At 36.6% G+C, this 21,393-nt stretch overlaps 1 protein-coding gene across 4 annotated transcripts in view; it reads left to right on the forward strand.

Annotated features, from left to right (window-relative positions):
- SEPTIN10 (septin 10) overlaps positions 1-21,393 on the forward strand; it is a 59,355-nt gene that overhangs the window by 9,273 nt on the left and 28,689 nt on the right. For 2 of the 4 annotated variants that reach the window (XM_048222652.2, XM_026516213.4), the window contains 3 exons: positions 13,583-13,651; positions 19,825-19,945; positions 20,327-20,522. In XM_048222652.2, coding sequence (XP_048078609.1) covers positions 13,583-13,651; positions 19,825-19,945; positions 20,327-20,522 — 386 coding nt within the window. The remainder of the gene's footprint in view (positions 1-13,582; positions 13,652-19,824; positions 19,946-20,326; positions 20,523-21,393) is intronic. The other 2 variants (XM_044379169.3, XM_044379173.3) reach the window with 1 other exon arrangement.

The following is a 21,393-nucleotide window of genomic DNA, read 5'->3' on the forward strand; positions in this document are numbered from 1 at the left end:
AAAGGGAATCCATTAGGAGTGAATACAGGTGGGCAGTTTCAATTTAGGGCCAGACTGGGGGAAGAGACTGGAGTGGGCGGGACAGCATGGGAGAGCGCTGCAAAAGCACGGTGGGAAAAGACAAAACAGCGAACATGGCCTGTCTCAAGGTTTACCTAGAGTAGTATTTCTCAACCTTTTATTTTCATTTTTGCCCCTTAAGGAGAAAAATTAAATTTAAATCAAGTTTAGTTAATAAGAGATTTAATTAATCTTTTAAAATTAATTAACGTAATTAATTGAATAACTTTTAAGTTCTCCCCGATAAGAGGAATTCAATACCAAAGAATAATTCTTTCAAGTAGGTTGAGCCTAGGAGGGCTACAAACCATTGATTTTGTGGTTTTTCATGTCCCCTGGACTGATTTCCACTACCTTTCTGTGGGTTAGGTAATATCTCCATTACAAATGCATGATCTAGAGTTGGTCTTTCTAGGAAGAGGGCAACGAATATGCTTTCTTCTTAGTTAGCTGCCGGATTTGAAAACTGTCTCAGACTGTAAATTGTTTGTATATCATAGGTAGATAAATAAGGCATTTGTGAACCTACTCAGGACCTGAATTCCATTTATAATATTGTTTCTATGGAAACTTTATTCTAAATTTAAGAAGCTTATTACTAAAATGAACTTTTGGAAAATACAACCTATTTGTGAGATTATGATTTATGCTAGTTTTAATGTATATATGGAAGACTTTGCAAAAGTTCAATATTGAATAAGTATTAAAGGAAGAGATGGCCATAGATTAGAAGAACTGGCTGGATATTTTAGGTAGGAAGAAGATTCAGTATCTCAGACTCAGTCCGTATACCCAATCTTAAAATAACATGAGATGCCTTTTAATTGTATTTACTAATCACGAAAAACTTCCCTTTAAATTTTTTTAGGTATGGTTTTAAAAAACTAAAGGGAACTTTAGCTATTACTTTCAACTTCTTTGGACATACTTTTACTTCCTTTAGCGGTCCAGTAATCTCTAAAGATCTTCGCAAACATTAAAATATTCAAGATACATTTTAAAATTTTTTTCCTAAAGATTTATTTATTTATTAGAGAGAGAGAGAGAGCATGAGCAAGAGGGGCAGAGGGAGAGAGAATCTCAAGCAGACTCCGTGCTGAGCGCAGAGCCCGATTGGGCTTGGGCCTGGATCCCATGACCCTGAGATCCTGACCTGAGCGGAGACCAAGAGTCAGATGCTTAACCAACTGCGCCACCCAGGTGCCTCTTGAGATACGTTTTTATATGGATTTCTCCTTTGCTGCTTTGAGTATATCCACTGGGATAATTGAATGCTACCGAATGCTAAAGTGCCTTCACTGTGACAAGTACATTGGTTGTATTATCACATTTATCATCCTAACCCTAGGAGCTCAGTACTGTTATTCCATTTTGGGGGGATGAGGGTTACCTTTCTCAAATTTTGTTGAGATATCCTGTTTTGTTTTTTGAAGATTTTATTTATTCACTTGAGAGAGAGAGGCAGAGAGAGAGAGAGAGAGCGAGAGAGAGAACAGAGCCGGGGGGGGGGGCAGAGGGAGAAGCAGACTCCCTGCTGAGCAGGGAGCCTGATGCAGGGCTAGATCCCAGGACTCCAGGATCATGACCTGAGCCAAAGGCAGATGCCCAACTGACTGACCCACCCAGGCGCCCCCAGAGAAATCTTGTTTTGTTCATGTTGTCATGTATCTCCTCATCCCAGGCCCTCATATGGGGCTTTGGCAGTTACTTTGTGCTCCAGCAGTTTGCATCTGTTGCCACCATAAGCAGTTAATTCTAACAGCCTTCTTAAGCCATATGTTTATACTGATGTCATGTTAACTCTTCTCTACTGTGACATGGACCGTTGAGAGCATTTCTAGGGCTGTCTGTTTTGGGAGAAGATAGGCCGCTTGTCATATAGTAACAGAGATTCTGTTGCATAGCAAAGAAATATAATTTACAATTTTGACATAACTCTGAGAGCCAAAAGAACCTACTGCTCAATTGTAATTTGAACAGTTGGAGAAAATATTTTAATCTCCTTTTGCATTTGCTTATTTTGGTGTATATTTACTTTTTTTATTGCTGCTTACAGATATGTTAGTCTTAATTACTTAGTTTATCCTCAGATGTTCTAAGTTTTTGTTAGCTACTGCTTCGCCTGTATTGATTACGTATGTTTAGTTAGAAAATTTTGTTATATTTTCATGAATTAAGTTTTTTGTTGAGGTATAATATGTGTGTAGTGATATTTACCCTTTTTTAGTATAAAGCTCCATGAGTTTTGATGAACACATACAGTTGTGTAACCACAACCACAATCAAAGATATAGAACTGTTCTATCACTGTCCAACCCCCTGTTCCTTTGTGCTTCTTTGTAGTCTTCCTCCTGATCTCTCACAATCACTGATCAGTTTTCTGCCCCTATTTAGTTTTGCCTTTAACAGTGTTCTATGTATGGAATTACCATAGCTTTTGAGCTGGCTTCTTTCACTGAATGTAATACTTTTGAGATTTGTCCCTGTTGTTGCATGTTCCTTTTTATTGCTGAGCGTTATTCTATTGTATGGATGTGTCACAATTGAGTTTGTTCATTCTTTCTCCATTTGAGGAACATTTGGGCTGTTTCCAGTTTTGAATGAAGTTACTGGTTACATTCACATACAGGTTTTTATGTGAATATAACTTTTCCTTTCACCTGGGTTATCTCAGAGTAAGATTGCTGAGTGGAATGGTAAGTGTTTATTTAATTTAAGAAACTGTCAAATGTTTTCCAAAATTTTTGTACCAATTTGTATTCCCACCAATGACTGAGAGCCCTTGTGGCTCTGCATCTTTACTGTGTCAGTTTTTTAAAAAGTCATTTTGATAGGTGTGTAGTGATAATCTCGTGATTTATTTGACTTTACTTAATGACTGATGATGTTGAGCATCTTGTCATGTGCTTATTTGCCATCCCTCTATTCTTGGTGAAGTGTGTGTTCAAAACTTTTCCCATATTTTAAATTAATTTGTTGTGTAATTATTTAGTTGTACAAGTTTTCAATATATATGTATTTCTCATATAAGTCCTTTTTGAGATAAATGACTTACAAATGTATCATCAAAGTATGTGTCTTGTGTTTTCATTCTCTTAACAGTTTGTTTTGAAGAGCAAAAGTTTTTAGTTTATTAGGTTCAATTTATCATTTTTTCTTTATGGATCACACTTTTGGTGTTGTAGCTAAGAAATTTTTGTCTAACCTAAGGCCACAGAGTTTTAGGTCTACAATCTGTTTTGAGTTAATTTCTGTATATGGTACAAGTTTCCTTTTTTTTTTCTTTTTTGCATATGGGAGTCTAATTGTTCCAGCACCATTTTTTAAAAAGACTCTCCTTTCTCCATTGAATTGTATTTGCACCTTGTTGGAAATATGCCCCTCCCCCCATTAGCCCTTTGACTGCCCTGGATCACATCACTCTCTCTCATAACATTGACCACACTCAGCTTTCTTCTTTAACTGCCTCCTCTTCACTAAGCTCCATGAAAGGAGGAACTTTTGTATGGGACCGGGGATGGAAAGGGTATCCAGGCAGAGGGAATGACAGTTGCAAAGGGCCTGCCTGTGGTCGGGTGGAGCTTTGGCATGTCTGAAAACATGCCCAAAGTGGGGGCATCAAGAACAAGATGAAGCTGGAGAGATAGATAGATGGTGGTCAAATCCTGTAGGGCCTTAAAGAGGCCATGGTACCAAAGGAGAGTATGGCCTGCGGCAAAAGGATTGCCCTACAGAGGGCACAGGGCATCATCACAGGGTGATATTCCTCTTTGTCAATGTAGATGAAAGAGGAATAATAAAATTTTTCACTTATTTATTGCTTGTGTCTTGTTCCACAGTTCCCTAGAGAGTTCTGCCCGCTGCTTTTCTTAGGTTCAATGGATTAAGCCTTCCTTATGTATTTGTTAATTTAGTCAGAATATAGTAATATTTTACCAATTTTACATGTGACCAAACTTTTCCCAGAGGGGATTTGTGGGAGCTTTGTTTCAAGGCTTACTGTTATTAATGGATGCCCCTTGTAGTACGGAACCTATTATCACAGCATATGTTTTATGCCTGTCTTCCCCTAACTAATGGAAGCTTCCTGATGGCCAGGACTTTTTTTCTGTTTTGTTAAGTTATACATCTGCTGTACCTAGGACAGTTCCTGGAACATAGTAGTCACTCAATACATACTTGTTGAATAAATTCATTTTTATAGATATTTGAAAAATACTTCTTTTTTCTTTTAGTCTTTGTTAAATTCACATAAGTGATAATATTAATGGATATCAAGAAAAAAGGTAATATTTATTCTCTTTCCTCCAAGAATCAGACTCTGTATATGCTTGTTCATATGCGTAAATAACTTGTAACCATGGTGTCATTGTCAGTCTTAAATTCTTATTTTGCCACTTAATATCACATCATATTATTTCTCTTAATTTTCATAATTATTGCTTCCAATTTTTGTAATAATATTCCCCATAGTCATTATTTCAATGTAGATATTCAACTTTTTTCTTTTTTTTTTTTTAAACATTTCTTTTTCTGACTTACAAAAATGTAAAACTACCTTCTAAACTGCAGCCTATTAGTAGTAATATAGCATTAACTATCTTTAGTCTGGAAAGTAAGCCCGACTGGCTAAGTAAGTTAGGCTGAGTTTTCAGTGCTCTAAAATGTAGAAGAATTACCAATATGGATGAATTCCAGTCTTAGAGAATCAGTGGAAACTTCAAGAGAAATGGGAATTACCACTGTATTTTTAATAATCATGTAAAAATTACCCTAGATTAATTATATACTTGACTAAAGATTTGGGTGATTAGACTCCATGAGGGATCCAGAGTGCCCATGGGAACCTTCAATTCAGTATTTCCAAAATTGCATCACACCTGTGCTGATTTATCTCGTCTTCTTTCCTGCCTCACAGTAATATATACCAAATTACCTTAGGTCAAGACACTTGAAGGTGGGCAGGGCTTCACTCTAAGGCACAGTGGACGTCCAGCCCCCTATTGCCTTGTCCAGGCTCACCTTTTCTGTCCTCCTTGCACTTAACCTTAAGCCTCCTTAGGCTTAAATGATGAGCTTACTGCTTTTTTCCAGCCATTCCAAGTATACTTGCATGTTTTGCACACATCACTTCCTCTACTTTCTTTTCCCATTTGCTAGGAATATTTGTATTTCTCCTTCAAGTCTTTGCTCAAGCCTTTTCTTGGCAGTGTCTTCTCTGACCATGCAGGATTCATATACCCTGAGCTACTGTTGTGTCCTGTCCATAAGTTGAAAGACTGTTTTCTCACTGTACTAAAATTTAAATTGCAGGGATATTTGACTTACTTTTGGTCCTCAGTGCATGGGGTTTGTTATTCTTCCCTGAAAATGGAAGGCCTTTTAGTAGGTATTGTGTATGTTTGTGGAACAAATAAAAAGCAGTTGTGTATTGATAGTCTTCATACTGATTCCTCAGTATTCTTCTTTCCTCAGATATTCCTTGTCAATTTTAAGTCTTTTTAGTGAGTTTCTTCTGCCTTCCCCCTTCTTTAGCTCCTTTTCTCATATGCTTTTCCTGGGTAAATAAATGACTTTTAAAATTTGATTGGGTTTTTTATTACCCAGTCTGCATGGAACATACTCCCTCTCCCAGGAATTCAAGCTGTTTACTTTTCATTTAAGTAAGCTTTGAGAAGTCTTTTCACATCAACTAGCAGTTTTGTTGTGCCTTTCCTTACTTCCCCTTGTCTGAGCGTGTAGTTTCCATGACTCATTCTTCATTCTCCAACACATCACATACTTTTTTTCCTCATTGCTTGCTCATAGGTATACAGTCATAAAATTGAGTTGAAAGAGACCCTAGAAGATGATTAGTTTTTCTTCCCACTCAGTGCAGGAATTGCCTATACTGTTGGCCCAGTTGATGACTGTGTCACTGTTTGAACCAGCTCCCCCCCCTAGTCCTTCAGTAATTTCTCCTCACTGTGTCAGATTGGCCTTGCTAGGCCATTCATGCATTCTAATTTTTCCCTTAGGGATTCGTTTCCCTAAAACAGACTATGGATGTTTGAATATACTTTGCTGTTCCTTGATGGAGCAGTAGGCTAAGGATGTTGGGAAAAAGTCAGATTGCCTTGACTCACACAGTGCTAGAAAGTAATTTTTAGAAGGCTTAAAAACTTATGTGTAAGACATGAAACCCTAAAAGAACTTGGAAAAAATTTAGGTGCATTTTTTTTTAAACCTTAGGGTGTGAAAAGATTTTTTAATCTTTACATTTAAGGAAGAAACCACAAAGGAAATGACTGATAGATTAGGCTTTATGAAAATTGAAAAAGTCAGTGACAGATCAGGAAAAGATATTTGTAATAGACATGACAAGCACAGAGTTATATCCAACAACTTTTGTTAATAAGAGGAGCAAAAAAGCCATACCCCGATGGGCAGTGGGGGAAAACATGAACTAATGATTTATGAAAATATGCTGAAAAAAATGTTCAAGATACTGGACATCAAATTAAGATGTCAATGTTTCCTATCAAATTGACAAACACTTAAAAAGTGTTAGTACCCTGTATTAATGACTACATAAAGAAATGAACACACAAATTTTATTTTTTGGTTTTTCGGGTTTTTTTTTTGAACATACTCACTTTGGAAAATGTGAGTCAGTATAGCCTTTCTGAGGGGCAGTTTGGCAATATGTTTGTACCTTTGACCAGTAATTATATTCTAGGAATTTATCATGAGGAAATTATCAAATGTACGAAGTGATTGATGGTAATACAGTATGTCCCTTTGGATCCTCCAGAAAGCAGATGCTGAAGTTAGGAGTGTTAGAGGTAGACTTGGGGTAGGAGGTAGGGAGGGGAGGTAATGCCTGTGAAAGAGAAAGTGGGAGGACACAGGACTGCAAAGGAAAAGCCTTTATGCTCTGATGCAGTTGCAGACGGCTGTGAAAGGAAAGAAGCTGGGAAACTAGAACCTGGTGGAGAGAGCCTCAGAGGCCATGCAGGTCTGGCAGAGTCTGGGCCAACCCGGTAGAGAGCTCTCTGACTTACAGAGCTGCCCACCTAGCATTGTGCTCGGTCCTGGGCTAGGGGCTGCCAGGGAGAAACGGTCTCTGGTAGAATTTTCCACAGCTGGAGGCTGTCAGCCAGCTGCATTCTTTGTAATCAAAGGGCAAATTCTTGCTAGAAGAGAGATCCAAGTAGTGTACCACAAGAGGGATGTTGGTTGCAGTGTTATTAAAAAAAATAACACAATTAGAAATGGTATTTTTTCCTATAATAAACATAAAATACTCCCATTTCTTTTTTTTTTTTTTTAAAGATTTTATTTTTTATTTATTTATTCGACAGAGATAGAGACAGCCAGTGAGAGAGGAAACACAAGCAGGGGGAGTGGGAGAGGAAGAAGCAGGCTCACAGTGGAGGAGCCTGATGTGGAGCTCGATCCCAGATCACCGGGATCACGCCCTGAGCCGAAGGCAGACGCTCAACCGCTGTGCCACCCAGGTGCCCCAAAATACTCCCATTTCTAATTAAAGGGAGGGAAGTAATTTCAAAATAAATTGCATTTATTATTTTAAGCAGCCTTCCATTACTGTAAGCTTTTGTTAAGCTCGATACCCCTAACTCTTTATTACATGAACCACTGTCAAGATGTCTTGATCTTCTGCGGCCGAATATTAGACTTTGTAGTTATCCTCTAATTTTTATATTTATTGGAGATGATGGTAACATTGAGGTGGTATTTTGATGGAACTTTGACTACCCCAGGCTGCTCTAAACTGAGACTGCCCTGAGGGAGATCCAGGCAGGACATGCACACAGGAGACTGCTGTGTTGCTCTGCCTTACGCTATCCAGTCTTACTGGTTTCAGTTGAATTCTTTCTTTTTTTCCCTGGGTTGTAATTAGCATCCACTTCTAGAATCAGGTAATGTTATTACTTGTTTTTATGAAAAGTTTAGAACAGCACTCTTAACGTTTATTTTAAAAGTTTCCTTAATCTGAAGAGTTAATAACTCATTTAAATAATGAGTTTGTGAAATCTTTCAAAGTATTATTTTAAGCCCAAGAACTCTGTCCTCTTGAAACCCATAAAATAGGCCCAGGTAATTATTTTGACCGCTTTCTGCTTTCCATTCTCTCTTACTTTTTTTTTCTTTCTCCTAAAGAGCTCCAGGAAACACCAGGGAACAATTTGAAAACTTTGGTTCTATTTCTTGGATTAATTTTATAAAGAAAAAAATTGTGGGACAGTAAAGTTAAAATGAAACTATGGGAAAGCCAAGTCACATTTCTGTTCCTCTAAGGCTCTGTTACACCTAGAGAGAGGGCTAGTTTCAAGAATGTTTACAAATAAGGAAATTTGTTATCTGAGGTCCTGTTGTGAAGGAATCACCAAATGTTTCCCCATAATTGGCTGATAGGAAAAAAGTCATCTATATGTCTCCCAGAGGACCCCAGAGCAAATTGTGTGCCACCTCTGTTGTATTGCCCATACTCCCCAAACTGAAATTTTGAAGAAAGTAGAGTGCCCATCTCCTCCTCCAGCTACCCCAAAATGTTATGGCACTTTTTTCTATGATTCATTACATTTCTATGATTCATATATTACAACTTTAAAAAAGTGTGTTAGGGGGCGCCTGGGTGGCACAGCGGTTAAGCGTCTGCCTTCGGCTCAGGGCGTGATCCCGGCGATCTGGGATCGAGCCCCACATCAGGCTCTTCCGCTACGAGCCTGCTTCTTCCTCTCCCACTCCCCCTGCTTGTGTTCCGTCTCTTGCTGGCTGTCTCTATCTCTGTCAAATAAATAAATAAAATCTTTAAAAAAAAAAATTAAAAAAAAAAAAGTGTGTTAGACTTTGCCAGGAGTTAAAGGTACTGTATGTTGTTTTCCCCTCTAGGTAGTGTGTGTGTAGATTTAAATATATATGTGTTTGTGTATGATGTGTATATATATTTAAAATAAAGTAAAAACTATAGAGAAAGCAAACTGAATAATCAAGTGTAGGCGGTGATTTTGTTAGTCTTCTTTGGAATGAGATTGATCAAGGACATTGTATTTCTCTGAGGTAAGTTCTTAAGATCAAGGGCTCTGTCTTACTCCTCCTGAGACCCCAGTACCCAGCACAATGATTTACACATAGTAAGTGATCATTGATATTGCAGACTGAAATTCCACTTGCATTTTTTTTTTTTAATTTAGGGTTTGCCACTAGAGGGACTTGGTCAGCTCTTGTCCCCTTGTTATTTTACCTTCCATAATGTCTTGTTAATTTGTTAAAAACTTTATTCTAAAACTTGTTTTGGAAATTCAACTAGTCATGTAGTGGCAGTGGAAAAATTAAAAACAACTATTTTTAATACTTCTGTGTGACTCATTCATACTTCCTGATCAAAACATTTATCCACAGAGATATTAAATAGACTTTTTTTGGCAGGTATTCAGAAACACAGGAAATGAACAATCAAAAGCAGATCTTTGAAATTAACTTACATAAATGACAGAAATATAACCTAGGTTTTATTAGTAAAAATTTAATGATGAACTAATACAAAACCTATCCTGTTTTTTTAAGCAAATTTTACTTATCAACCAAATGGCTTACTAAGCAAGTATTTAACAAAAATATGCTAGTCATTATATTAAAACTGCAAAGCTATTTTTCTTACCATAATTTTTTGACAATCAGGAGGTAGCACTGGGCATGGAATGTTCTGCTGTCTTACTCAGTTTATCTAAGGCAAGTCTCTGAACAGGGCCCCCAAACAGTTATTTTCTGTGGTACTTCTTTGCCTTTACCAACAGTCAGACTCTTGAGATGAACACTTTAAAATTCCTCAATCAGCTACTCATCTGTTGTCCCTAATCGGTTTCTCAACCTCATTTATAACCTTATTCATTCAGCAAGAGACCAATGAACTCCCCCCCCCCCCCAAATTCTTATATTCACTATTTTCTTTCTCCAGATACTAAATTCTACCTCCCTCTGGTACTCAGGGATTTTTTTTCTACCATAAATGCCACCTTCTCTCTCACTATATATGCCACTTTTCCTGACTCACTGAAATATCGTTGTCATCTCTGAAAACTGCTCTGGCCTTTAATGATCCCTTTCTCCACATCTCCCTAACTACCACTGCTCTTTTTCCTTTGCTTTCACTTTTCTGTTCTGGCATAGGAGAGGGACATGAGCTTCTGCCTACATGTCACACAATGGTGGGGGGCAAGGGAGCTTGATGAAGTATATATGCTTAAAAACAAAAAACAAAACCTTAAGCCAATTTGATGTGCCTATGTATTTTTCACTTTTTTAGATTGTGAAAATACAGCCAGTACCTAAGTGTTCATCACAGAACTTTTGCTGTGTGCTTTATATAAGGACATCATCCAACCGACAAGAGTCATTTCATGTTGAAACAATGTGTTCAGTTAGGTACTCAGGATTTGGAAACACTGTATATATAGTGATTAAGTCACAAGGCCAGCTTCAATAGCTTGTATTACCCAGAATGTACAGAGGGAGATTGTTGTTAGCATTCTATAAAATCCAGTCATGATACATATATGTGTATCTGTGAGATTGTATTCACAATCCCTGTGTGTGCATGTGTGTGTGTGTGTGTATGTGTATGGTGGGGGGGGGCACTTTAAGATGCCAGAAACACTATTCTCTTGCTGCAGTGGTAAGGTTCTCCCTTTCATCATACATGTGGTCAAAGCATAGTTTATTGTAATTAAAGACTGGGGACTGCTTAAGTAAAGACAGAGATCCACATATATTGTGGATCCATTATATATTGTTATATATAAAACAGAATACTGTACTACTGAAGGAATGAAGTAGATCTGCAGAGCAGTGGAACATCTCCAAGAGAGATTAAGGGGAAACACCACAATGCAGAGCAATAGGCCACTACCATTTTTATAAATAAAGACACCTGCATTTTCACATATGCTCATACATGCATGGTCTGTCTCTGGAAGGATACATAGGTCTGCTGAGGTACTAGCACTCAAAAGTAGGATAGCAGTTTTTGAGGTAGCATCACTTTGAAATTCCCTCTTCTCTTGTACTTCTCTTCCCCTGTTCCTCACTGTTGCAAACAGCGAATATTTGTTTGGTTTATAGCTTGGGACAGTAGTGGATGGAACATCAGCTTTGCAGACATATCAGACCCGTGTCTACAGGTTACTAGCTTTTATGATTTGGGTACATTATTTAACCTTTCAGAATCCTAATTTTCTCATGTAGGCTATGGGAATGAGAATATGTATAGCTCAGAGAATAAGAAATGTGCTTAAGAAAATGTACTTAATGAGCTATATAATGATTGGCATATAACAGGAATCCCTAACTATACCGAAATTGGATCATTAACATTTGTATTTACCCTGGCATGCTACTGTGGAATATATCAATTTTGAGTATCTTATTGGCTCCTAGAATATTTTTTTAGTGAAATAGCTTATTTTCCTTTTTTTTTTTTTTTTAAGATTTTATTTATTTATTTGACAGAGAGACAGCCAGAGAGAGAGGGAACACAAGCAGGGGGAGTGGGAGAGGAAGAAGCAGGCTCCCAGCATAGGAGCCTGGTGTGGGGCTCAATCCCACAACGCCAGGATCACGCCCTGAGCTGAAGGCAGACGCTTAGTGACTGAGCCACCCAGGCGCCCCAACTTATTTTCCTTTTTTAATCCTGTAAAGTCTTTCATTAAAAAAATTTTTATTTAAATTCAGTTCGGTTAACATACAGTTTATTACTGGTTTCACAGGTAGAATTTAGTGATTCATCAGTTGCCTGTAACACCCAATGCTCATTCCATCAAGTGGTTCTCCTTAAAGACCATCATGCAGTTACCCCATCCTCCCCTCCATCAACCTTCAGTTTGTTTCCTATGGTTAAGAGTCTCTTATGGTTTGTCACCCTCTCTGATTATGTCTTGTTTTATTTTTCCCTCCCTCCTCCATGCTCCTCTGTTTTGTTTCTTAAATTCCACGTATGAAAGAAATCATATAACTGTCTTTCTCTGATTGACTTATTTCACTTAACATAATACCCTCTAGTTCCATCCATCTCCTTACACACACACACACACACATACACACAAACACACACACACGTATATATATTCTTTATCCATTCATCTGTTGATGGACATCTGGGCTCTTTCCATAGTTTGACTACTGTGGACATTGCTGCCATAAACATTGGGTCCTTCAAATGTGCCGCTTCGAATCACTACGTTTGTATCCTTTGGATAAGTACTTAGTAATGTAATTGCTGGGTTGTAGGGTAGCTCTATTTGTAGCTTTTTGAGGAATCTCCATACTCTTTTCCATAGTGGCTATACAAGTTTGCATTCCCAGCAGCTGTGTAAGAGGGTTCGCCTTTCTCTTCATCTCACCAACATCTGGTTCATTTTAGCCATTCTGTCAGTTGTGAGGTGGTATTTCACACCTGTCAGGTGGTTTTGATTTATATTTTCCCGATGCTGAGTGATGTGGAGCATTTTTTCATGTGTCTGTTGGCCATTTGTATGTCTTCTTTGGAGAAATGTCTTGACTGGATTTTTTGTATTTTGGGTGTTGAGTTTGGTAAGTTCTTTATGGATTTTGCATACTAGCCCTTCCCTTTATCTTATAAGACATTTGCAAATATCTTCTCCCATTCCATAGGTTGCCTTTTAGTTTTGTCAGCTGTTTCCTTTGCTGTGCAAAAGCTTTTTATCTTGATGAAGTCCCAATAGTTCATTTTGCTTTAGTTTCCCTTGCCTTTGAAGACATGTCTAATAAGAAGTTGCTGTGGCTAAGGTCAAAGAGGTTGCTGCCTGTGTTCTCCTCTAGGATTTTGATGGATTCATGTCTCACATTTAGGTTTTTCATCCATTTTGAGTTTATTTTTGTGTAAGAAAGTGGTCCATTTTCATTCTTTTGCGTGTCATGGTCCAATTTTCCCAATACCATTCGTTGAAGAGACTGCCTTTTATCCATTGGATATTCTTTCCTGCCTTCTCAAAGATTAGTTGACCACAGAGTTGAGGGTCCATTTCTGGGTTCTCTGTTGTGTTCTATTGATGTATGTGTCTGTTTTTATGCCAGTACCATACTGTCTTGATGATTACAGCTTTGTAATACAGCTTGAAGTCTGGAACTGTGATGCCTCGAGCTTCGGTTTTCTTTTTCAACATTCGTTTGGCTGTCCAGGGTCTTTTCTGGTTCCACTGTAAAGTCTTATAAATAAAAGTAATGTTTTTTGTCTTCCTGGATGTAAATGGGAATTTACTGTTTTACAGTATTTTTACATATTTGGGTAAATATGTTGATGTATATTATATGTTGAATATTACATATTATTTACTTTTGCATATATTTAACTAGCAAGAAAACCATGGTTTTAAGCATGAGTCAGCTGTATAGATGGTAAGTCAAAACTTGGTGATAATGATAATATCAGAATTCCTTTTTAACATAGGTAGATATGAGGTGTTTTGGAGTAATACCTGTTTTGATTTTTTTTCTTTTTCAGCTCTTTCAGACTCACATGCCAACAAAAACAACTTGTCTGTCCTCACAAATATCTGATGATGAACAGAACGTGAGTATATCTTTTAAATAGATCCATATTGTACTCTGCACGCCTCTAGGGTTTCAAAATAACTACTCAGAGACCTGACAGACTTTTGTTTGTACCTTGAATATAAATTAACTTTTATGTTGATTGAAATTAAAAAGTCAATAATGGATTAAATAGTTGTTGAGTGTTTTCAGTGTCTCTTTCTTTTGGGACGTGAAGGAAATTAAAACTCTAACTGCTTCCACAGCATTCAGTAGGAAGGCTAACACTGCTTTTGCCGAGCATACTTGCAGAACTTGGTGGATGGAGAGAACTCCTTTAATGACAAAAGTGTAGGAAGTTGCTGGATGGCCCTGTCAGATGCCTTCCTGAGTACGAGATCAGCCCTTAAAGGTTCTTCTAAGTGTGCCTGCATAGAAGGGATGTGTTTTGGTAATTCGTATTAAAATTTGTATTTAAAAAGAGGGGTAAATTTAACTTGGTGAAAGGTGAATTGATGATTCGTTAAATAGAAAAGCGCAAATACAGGTTAAGCATCTGCCTTTGGCTCGGGTCATGATCCCGGGGTCCTGAGATTGGGCCCTGCATTGGGCTCCCTGCGCAGCAGAGAGCCTGTTTCTCTCTCTCCCTCTGCTTCTCCCCCTGCTTGTGTTCTCTCTCTCTCTGTCGAAAAAATAAATAAAATCTTTAAAAAAACCCAAAAACGAAAATCACCAATACAAGCATGGGTAATTCAGTAAGGTTAAATGATTTTCTTAGTTCTGTACCCATTAAGCCTCTTCTTGTTTTCCCTTCTTCCTTCACATATGCTAAAGGCCCCATGGTTTTGACAAATTGTAGTTTGACCACCAAACTACCGTCCTTTTTATCTTTTTTTTCTCTTTTTGGTACGAAGAGTCTGCCCTATCTTTATTTTATCACCTTGCAGACATTTGGAATTACTTTTTATCTGCTTTCTAACACATTGCTCTGCTGAAACTACTGTCACAGCCACTAGTAATACTTATTCACTGAGTGGTCATTGCTTAATCCTCATTTTCTCTGGCCCCTCTTCTTCATTAAATTATGGTGACCACTACCACATTTTTGAAAAGCTTCTTTTAACATGACCCTAAAATCTTATAGCTTTAGAACTAGAAGGGATTCTATAGGTCATATAGTTCCACTTTTATCTGATGAGCATGTGCTTATCAGGTAGAAACTCTAACACATATTACTCTAATGTTCTTGAATACTTTCATGACTGGGAAGCATAGTGTTTCTTCTTTCTCTTTCTTAATAATAAAGACAACATACTTACGTGACTAAAAGAGATTCAAAGGGTAGAAAAGAGAACAAACTGTTGCCCCATAACAAATTGCCATGAATTTAGCTTCTTAAAATAACACCTATTTATTAGCTCATTGTAGGTTAGAAAGCCAGGCCAGCACAGCTGGCTTCTCTGCTCAGGGTCTCACTCGGGATGTTGGCTGGCTGGGTTCTTATCTGAGGCTCCTCTTCCAAATTCTTTCAGGCTGTTGGCAGGATTCAGTTTCTTGCTGGCTGGTTGCTATCAGTTCGTAGAGAACATTCTTATGTCCTTGCCATATAGCTCTCTGTCATCCATACAAGAAGGGCGAACCCAAATATCAAATCCCCTTCAGGTTTCAAATCTCTTTCACCTGGAAGCTCACAGTCTTTTTAAGGGCTCGCCTGATTAGGTCAGGCCCACCCAGGATAATCTCCCTTTCTCAGATTAATTGATTTCTGACCTTAATTACATCTACAAAATCCCTTCATAGTAGCACCTAGATGAGTGTTTGATCAAAAAAAAAAAAAAAAAAATAGAAGGTGTGGGTACACCAGGGGCCATGAATCTTGGGGTCCATGTTAGAATTTTACCCACCATATACAGTAAAAAGTGAATCTTCTCACCTCTGCCTCCCAGACCACTCCCTCAACCTCCACGTCCATTCCCTAGTAATAACCACTCTCGATACTCTATCACTACCCTTTGAAAGATTTTTATCCATATTCATATATGTGAGAATATATGAAAAAATAAGCTTTTATTTTTTTAGTCAAATCACAGTAAATAAATCACTTAGTTTTTGAGACTTATCCATACGGTGGCATATATCAGTAGTTTAGTATTCCATTGTAGGGATGCACTACATTTTATTTCTCCATTGACCAATTGTTGGATATTTGTGTTGTTTCTAGTTTTTGATTATTTGGACTAAAGCTGCCAAGAACATTCATGCGTATTTTTATTTATATTGGGTACCTACAGGTAGAGTTTTTTGGTTGTATAGTAACGTGTATTTAACTTTATAAGAAACTTCCCACCTGTTACCCAAAGTGTCTCTGTCATCTTGCTTTCACACCAGCAAATTTATCAGAGTTCCACTTTATAATCTCTAATACTTGACATTATCAGCCTTTTAAATTTTAGCCATTTTGTTGGTGTTCAGTGATATCTTACTACAGTTTTAATTCACATTTCCCTGATAACTGTTGAGCGCACTTTCTTTTGCTCATTGGCTATTTTCTTACCTGTGAAGTTCTATCCGAGTCTTTACCCATTTGTTTAAAAAATGAATTGTTATTAAATCATTTGAATTCATGTATTCCGAATATAAGTGCTTTGTCATGTATATATGTCAAATATATAGTATTTTCTTTCAGTCTGTGATTTACATATTCCTTGATCACAAGTTTTTAATTTTGATGAAGTAGACAGATAGATAAATAATTAGATTGTCACAACACCGCACTTCTGGTGATTTGTAGCTTTATGATTAGGTAGTTTAAGTCCTTCAACTTTGTTCTTTTGCATAATTGTTGTAGTTGTTCTTTATTGCCTACATTTCCATATAGATTTTACAACCAGATTGTCAGTTACTATATTGACAGCATAGAGTTGAGTCTTGCTCTTTTATCCAATCTGACGATTTCCTTCTTTTAAATGAAATGTTTAGACATTCATTGTCCAGTATGGTAGCCCCTAGCCACATGTGGCTATTTAAATTTAAATCAGTTAAATAAAATTTAAAAATCGATTCCTCAGTTGCATTAGTCACATTTGAAGTGCTCAGTATCTGCATGTAGCTGGCTAGTGGGTTCCTGTTGCACAGCTCAGATATAGAACACTTCCACCATCGTAGGAAGTTATGTTGGATATCACTGGTTTAGACCATTTTACATATAATTTCATTATAGATCTGGCTAGGTTTAAGTCTGCCAGATTTGCTGCTATTTACTTTGTCCCATTTGTTCTTTCGTTTTTCTTTTTTTGTGCCTTTTGGATTAATATTTTTATGATTGCATTTCATCTTTACTGTTGACTTATTGACTATACCTCTTTGGTCTTTTATTTTTTTAAAATAGTAATTGGTGTAGGCGTTAATTTATCACACATATTTTCAAACAATATTATAATACTTCATGTATAATATAGAAACCTTACAACAGTAGCTCTCCGTTCCCGCTCCCATCTGTTGTGCTGTCACTATCATACATTCTACTTCTCCGTGATTACCAATTCTGCGATACATTGTTGTTGTTGCTTTAAACAGTCATATTTTCAAGAAATTAAAAGTAACAAAGAAATTCTCTTAACAATTATCCACATTTCTACACCCTTTGGCAACTTTCATTTCTTTTTGTAGATCTGATGTCATTTTCCTTTCTCTTTTAATATTTATAATAATATAATATTTATAATTATATAAATTTATAATTATATAAATATTTTTATATATAATATATATTATATATAATTATATTTAATTATATAAAATTTATAATTAAATATTATATTATTTATAATAATAATCTTTAATATTTCTTATAGTGTAGGTCTGCTCTTAGTGAATTTTCTCAGTTTTTTTTTCTTTTGTCTGAAGATGTCTTCCTTTGGCTTTCATTTGTAAATGATATTTTCATTGGCTATAGAATTCTAGGTTGTCATTTTTTTTTCTTTTGGCATTTTATTAATGTTGTTTTGTTGTCTTATGCTTTGCCTTGCATTATTGTTTATGAGAAACCTGTAGTCATTTTATATGTTTCACTTGTGTGTAATATGCCTCCCCACGTTTGGTTGGTTGTAAAGTTTTTCTTTATCTTTGTTTTGAAACATTTTGCTCTAATGTGCCTAGTTGTGTGTTTCTCTGGATTTTTCCTGTTTGTAGTTTGCTAAAATTCTTGGATCTCTTAGTTCATGTTTAGAAAATTGGAGAATTTTCGGTTACTGTCACTTGGATATTTCGTTCCCTCTCCCAATCTCTCCCCATCTTTTCTTTATGGCATTCCAATTACAGGTATGTAAGACCATCTGATATTGTCCCACAGTTTTTTTAGACTCTATTACAGTTTTATCTTTTCTATAAAGAGATTTTTTAGCTTGGATTGATAAAGATATTTAACTTGGATGCAACTATTGAACAAATCTTTCCTTCCATTGTTTGATCTGCCGTTAATTCTCTTCAATATGTTTTTTATTTCAGATGTTGCATTTTTCCTTCTAGGAATTCCATTTGTTCTCTTTTGTTGTTGAGAGCTTTCATATCTCTCTTATAATTTGCCACCTATTATACCTATCTCCTTTTCCTGTAGAAAAAGTGTATTTTTTTCTTCTTCAGCATATTTATCATAGGTATTTTAAAGTTCTTATCGGCAGATTCAATATGTGGTTCATTTGTGGATCTCTTTCTGTTGACTTTTCCCCTCACCGTGAATCACATTTTTCTGCTTCTTTCTCTGTAGTAATTTTTTATTGTATAGTAGATGTTGTGGATAATACATTGTAGGGTGCTAGATTCTGATTTCTTCTTCTGAAGAGTGTTGACCTTGGTTCTAGCAGGCAGTAAATTACTAGCCTGTTGCATTGTTCATGTTGAGCCTTGGTTATACACTTTGCTAGGGCAGGTCTATTTTAGTTGTGTACTAGGGAACATTTCTGATTCCTGGGGTGTGATCCTTACTCCTAAAATGTGGTCCATATAGGTTTTTAGTGGAAAGCCTGAAATGTTTATTGAGCCCCTTGAACTTAACAGAGTTAAAATTCAAGCTCCCCAGGGTGGCATTCTTGAAAACTCTACATAGCTCCTTCCAATTTCCATTCCCCCCTTGCAAGGCTCTTTGTGTTCCCCCTATACTTACACAGTTCAGCAGTCAGCCAGAGATTTGAGGGGAGTGCACTTGCAGATTTTGGGCTTCCTCCTTTCTGTAATTTTCTTCTTCAATTTTCAGCTGATCGACCTGCCCTTATTTCCAACTTCTCAACCCAGTGAGACTACCACTTCCATCCTGAGGTCTGTCTTCTTTGTGCAGCAGTTACTGGGGTATGCCCTCGGAAAGACCCAGAAAATGTGCATCTCACTTTACATGGTTTCCTACTCCCAAGAGTCTCATTCCCTCCAGTGTCTGTTGGCCTTTGGTTGCACTCCTTTGACTTGGAAGAATAGATTATAATTGTTATTAGCAGGTGGCAGGTGTTATTAGCCATTACTGGGAGCTGAAACTGTAATTTTGTATTGTACTTTCTTCATGTGAAGTTTTTTTTTTTTTTTTAAGATTTTATTTATTTGACAGAGAGAGAGGCAGCGAGAGAGGGAACAGAAACAGGGGGAGTGGGAGAGGGAGAAGCAGGCTTCTCGCTGAGCAGGAGCCCAATGCGGGGCTTGATGCCAGAACGCTGGGACTGTGACCTGAGCCGAAGGCAGACGCTTAATGACTAAGCCCCCCAGGCGCCCCTTCATGTGAATTTTTAATGTAAAATTTAAGTTACTAAATACTTACCATAAACATATGTAATAACTTTAAACATTCTATTTCGTGAATGACTCTGCCATAGTTTACATGAGTTTTTTCCTATTTCTTGGAAATCAAGTATTTGTTATAAATAATGCTGGACTCTCATTGTGTGAAGAGAATAAGAAATGTGCATGTGTTTTCAGGGTTTGGAAACAGGTCTCTCACAGATTTGCTTAATATAGTTGTATCTTGGTGAAGATCTAATGATCATAAAATCTTGTTTCTTTGGTAAATTATATTTATCCTTTCAAATGTGCCTACATCCTATTTTAGTAAAAGTTTTTTGTTTTTAATTAATTTTAATTAACAATTTTAATTAATTTAATTTAAAAACAATTTTAATTAATTGTTAATTAAAATTGTTTTAAATTATTGCCATTGTCTTTGTTTTCCTTCAGCAAAAAAAAGAAAATATTCGTTCTTTAACTATGTCTGGCCATGTTGGTTTTGAGAGTTTGCCTGATCAGCTGGTCAATAGATCCATTCAGCAAGGCTTCTGTTTTAATATTCTCTGTGTGGGTAAGTGCCAAACTCTTCCTTGTGTTCTCTTCACTCTTGGAAGCAGTATGGTGCTCATGTGATTAATTTGAGATCATGATGGCAGATTTTTTCAGTTACTTAAATTCTATCAGTTTTGTTTTTCTTCGCTGTACTGCTTTAAACTTTTTTGTTCTTTAAACATTTCAGTGCTTTCTCCGGAGTTCTGAGTAACTTAGCATATATACTCACTTTTATGTTCTGTTAATGACTCAGTGGACCAGCCTTAACTTGTTATGTCTTTCATAGACAACTCAGCCTTTGGAATGTTTGAAACATTTGGGCTCCTTGAAACCAGTCTAAGAGTTCTCTTTTTCTCATTTGTCCTCTGCACCTGTGAAGATATACCTTTGATTCTTTCAGGGGAGACTGGAATTGGAAAATCAACGCTGATTGACACATTGTTTAATACTAATTTTGAAGACCATGGATCCTCACATTTTTACCCACATGTTAGACTTGAAGCTCAGACATATGAACTCCACGAAAGTAATGTTCGATTGAAATTGACCATTGTGAATACAGTAGGATTTGGTGACCAAATAAACAAAGAAGAGAGGTACATGTTTTCTTGTTGTAATTGTTTTATTTCAAGACGCTTGTCTTGTCCCATGAGCCGTGATTTGGTTTTTTACAATGGAAATTCATACCTTTTCCTCTCAGAATTTAATTTTTTAAAATAAATCAGCAATTTGTTTTATTCTTAACAAATTGATATTTTTTTCTATCCAGTTGTCTTAATTTTTTTAGCATAATTTGACTCACATTATTGAAATGTGTACTTTGGCAAAAATTGTTTTAATTATTTCCTCATAGGCCAGTTTGGTGTATAATAAGTGATTTGTACTAATTTTGAGGCAGGACTTATTGAGGGGAAAAACGTAAGACATTCAGTGGCAAATATATAATGGCCAAATCCATGGTGCATGAATTTTTCTGTGTGTGCAATTCTAAGCAAATCAGCCAGGTCCATTATTAAGCATTGCAGGAAAAGTTTGATAGTGAAATTGTTATTTATATTTTACATTATGTCATTCTTTCTCCTATGGTATTATAAAGGATGATTATAGATTATGTGTGAAATTTAAAATATGAAACAGGGAAATAGGTTGGGGTTAAGCAATAACTTGTTCTTTTTCCTTTTTGAAGTGCGTATATTTTCATTGTTGGAGGTAATTTTCTAATTTCCTAAAGTTTGCATAATTGAGTCCCTTTGTGTGACTTAGTGTTAGCCTTTCAGCACATTTACGTGGACTTTCTGGAAGAAGCAGATTAGTGGTAGAGTCAAAGGCCTGTGACATGTTGCTTTAAATCTTCATAATTTCTTTATAGTTTTCTATGTAGAGATCTTATACAGCTTTACTTAAGTTTATTCTTAGCTATTTGGCATATTTGATGCTGTCATAGATGATATCTTTTAGAAATATTTC

Source organism: Ursus arctos, unplaced genomic scaffold (assembly GCF_023065955.2).
Source record: "Ursus arctos isolate Adak ecotype North America unplaced genomic scaffold, UrsArc2.0 scaffold_8, whole genome shotgun sequence".
Classification (NCBI taxonomy): domain Eukaryota; kingdom Metazoa; phylum Chordata; class Mammalia; order Carnivora; family Ursidae; genus Ursus; species Ursus arctos.